We start from the raw sequence: 3,191 nt of genomic DNA, 5'->3' as shown, positions 1-3,191 counted from the left end.
GGTGACTTGTCATCCTTCACACCTACCACAGAATGATGACAGGAGTCATGAGGGCACCAGAAATACTGTGCAAGCAACCCACATTCTTCTCAGCAGCCACGGGTGTTTGACACACAGGATGCAAAGACTTTTTTTAGATATGGAAAGAACTGAAAACCCCCCGTACATCAGTTCACCTTTACACATAGTAGTAACATTATTTTATCAGTTTAAACAAATTATATAAGGACATTTTTACCATTTGATGCATGTTTTTATAAAGCTATGATGTACTTAGCAAAATGTGCATTTACATTTTTATTGTAGTTAGTTTGTTAGGACTTGTTTCTCTGTTTTTGCTTTTGGTTTTTCAGCTTACAATAAAAGCTATGATCACTTAAAAAACAAGTAAGTAACAAGCAGAGGCATTTCATTTTTTGTGCAGGACCACTTCTTCATTTTGGGATGAAATTATAAGGCCGCATCCCACCACAAACCACCAGTGGTCATGTGCACAGTTCCTATCTTATACCTCAAAAAGTTGAGTAAATTCAAAACTCTGGAAAGCATTAAATGCCAAAAAGGAGATTTTTTTAGCCATGCTAGCAGTGTAGCAGATGTTGTCGGCCCTAAAGTATATTGACTGGATTGTCGTGACATTTGGTAATGAGATTCATGGTTCCAACAGAATGAAACCTACTAACATCAGTGATCTCCTGACCTTTTTTCTAGTGCCATCATCAAGTCAAATTATTATTGTCCAGTAATTTTGTGGCCAAAGGCTAATGGCATTCCTTTAACCATCAGTTGTACTTTGTTACGTACTAATTTGCAAATGTTGACAAAGATGGTAAGCATGGTAAAATAACAGCTGCTAAGCATCAGTGAGCATGTTAGCATGCTGATGTTAACATTTAGTTCAAATCATCTTTTTGCCAAAATATAGCCTCACAGAGCAGCTGCAGTACTTTAGAATAGATGTAGAGTCATGGTGGTGTTTTCCCACATTTTATGACTCTTCCCTCAAGTTTAATCTTTAAACTTTCTTATCTGATAAACACAGAAGAGGATGCAGACAGTTCAACCAGTCACCAACCATAAAGCTGCTGGATGGCCAGCCTGTCGTCCAGGGCCAACTCGAAGTTGATAATATCTCCCACAGGACCCTGGTAGTACGGCCTCATGATGGATGGATCAGAGGAGGAATGGGACAGACCCAGCGCATGGCCAAACTCATGCACTGCAACTGTGAAGAGGTCAGTGCTGCTGCTGCCACCTGAGGGAGTGTAAACTAAAAGTGTTAGTGAATCATAGAAACAGCCGTAATGGGAACTGGAAGTTACTGACTAAGCATTGTTGTAATTTTTGTTCACTAACAGTTCCAGCATCCATAATCCAAAAATACCTCCATAGCTCCAGACTTCATCGTCATCAAAGTGTGTGTCACCCGCCAAATCACCCGTGAAGGGGAAGAAGGCATGGGCCAGAGTGCCACCACGCCCATCAAAAGGGTATCCATCATTATGCAGCAACTGGGAAAAGGACACCCTGATGTCCCCTTCAGCCCTGCTGCCCCTCGCCACCTGATTGAATCTTAAGGGGGCTGCGTTGCTCCAGGCTTTAAAGGCGTAAGTAAGGATGTTGTCCACTAAATTATTATGCAGACCGGGTGAGGTGGAGGGTGATGGGTAGCTGTGGACACTGCAGACAAACATCGAGTTTATGTTAAAAAAGTTGCAGACTGCGTGTTTTAATTATCCTTTAAATCTGTTCACTGTACACTCTCTGTGAGGTTTGTTCCTTCATCACGATAAATGGGCGCTGGACTTTATTAGGAATATTGCATACTCCTTCCTGTTGCAGTACCTTCTCACTAGAGCACCAAATATCTTTTAATGCCCAGCAGAAAATAGTTCCATAACTGCATTCCTTACTCCTGTTTGAGTAACGTTTGCTAACATAGCCCCGATGTTTTAGGAAATTACTGAGGCTTTCCTCAAAATGAAACTATATTTTTGTGAGCCAAAGTTTGATGTCTTCAACAGGAATAAAGTTACTCGGGACTGAGTGCAATGAAAAGGTAAGGAAGTCAAAAGAACTAATGCATTTAGTTCACAACATGACTGATGTAGCCTTTTATAAACGCAAGAGAAGCCTTAAACCATTTGTGGTTAATAGACAGAGAGCTACAGTATGATTCATACAGTAAAGCTATAAATATGCAAGGTAACATGACAGGAAACACACCTCCATGTGAGATCTGTCTTATGCCACTTAAGGCCTGACAGAGCATATCTTTTTCTCCTTCTCCTCCTCTTCATCATGTCCTCACTCCCAATAATATCAGGAAGAGAGCACCGTGGTGTGGACATGAGTTTAAGGGTTGCACTGTCTGGAAGAGAAGTTAATCACATTTTGGGTGTTGAAACGAAAGAGCAGAAAACAGGAAGTTTGCAACCTTAAGTCTGTGACTACAGATGTATGAAGCATGTACAGTACAGCATGTTCCCATGATTTAAAATAAGACACTGTTACCGAGCACTCCGGTTTCCTGGACCCCGCCGAATCTTTGCATGACGCGAATAGCATTCTCAATCCCTTCTTTGGTCAACAGCTTACTTGTGCGTGGGTCGGGACGAGGGAGGTAACCATACCTGCTCAACCAATCCTGAATAAGAAAACCAGATGAAATTTGGTCATCTATGGTTTTCTAAAAAAATCACAGTACCACAACACAGTCAGATCATTGCAGGATGTCCATACAAGGCAGCATGTCAGCCTTTCTCTCTCATTAATATTAAATGACCCTGTCTTTGTTGAGTGAGTTGCTTGATGGAGTAAGGGTACCACTGGCATTTTCCTACTGTAGGAACATGTCATAAGAACTGAATAAACAGTGGCTGGCAAGTGAAATACGTTGTTCAGTCTGGTGTGGTATTTTCCTGTTAAGTGTGTATATCTGTGAAGAAAAGCAAAATCAGTTTCTCAGATGTGATTCTGAAACCTGCCCCTCCTTCTGCACGGTTTCTACCCTTTTGTTATGGCAGTTAAAAGGAAAAGGTGTTGGCTCACTCCATCAGCAGTTGCCTTTATGTGATGCTGAAAATGCAGTCAAACAGTTGAATCTTCTACTCAGTTTATGTGTTTCTAGCAATAACAGTATGTCAGAAAATGTAGTTTTTTTTAGGTTTGACAATATTTCTAAACAGTTG

The 3,191-nt window shown here is 41.0% G+C and overlaps 1 protein-coding gene across 1 annotated transcript in view; it reads right to left on the bottom strand.

The window, feature by feature from the left end:
- The window catches only part of LOC109963596 (matrix metalloproteinase-25-like), an 18,428-nt gene that overhangs the window by 14,027 nt on the left and 1,210 nt on the right, over positions 1 to 3,191 (bottom strand). The window contains exons 3-7 of the mRNA XM_020606249.1: positions 2,515 to 2,647; positions 2,227 to 2,371; positions 1,385 to 1,680; positions 1,076 to 1,255; positions 7 to 22 (exon numbers count right to left, since the gene is read on the bottom strand). Of these exons, the coding sequence (XP_020461905.1) occupies positions 7 to 22; positions 1,076 to 1,255; positions 1,385 to 1,680; positions 2,227 to 2,371; positions 2,515 to 2,647 (770 nt within the window). The remainder of the gene's footprint in view (positions 1 to 6; positions 23 to 1,075; positions 1,256 to 1,384; positions 1,681 to 2,226; positions 2,372 to 2,514; positions 2,648 to 3,191) is intronic.

The sequence above is a fragment of the Monopterus albus genome, unplaced genomic scaffold (genome assembly GCF_001952655.1).
Source record: "Monopterus albus unplaced genomic scaffold, M_albus_1.0 scaffold76.1, whole genome shotgun sequence".
NCBI lineage: Eukaryota > Metazoa > Chordata > Actinopteri > Synbranchiformes > Synbranchidae > Monopterus > Monopterus albus.
Note: the sequence above shows the minus strand (reverse complement) of the source record. Positions and strands in the feature narration are given on the sequence as shown.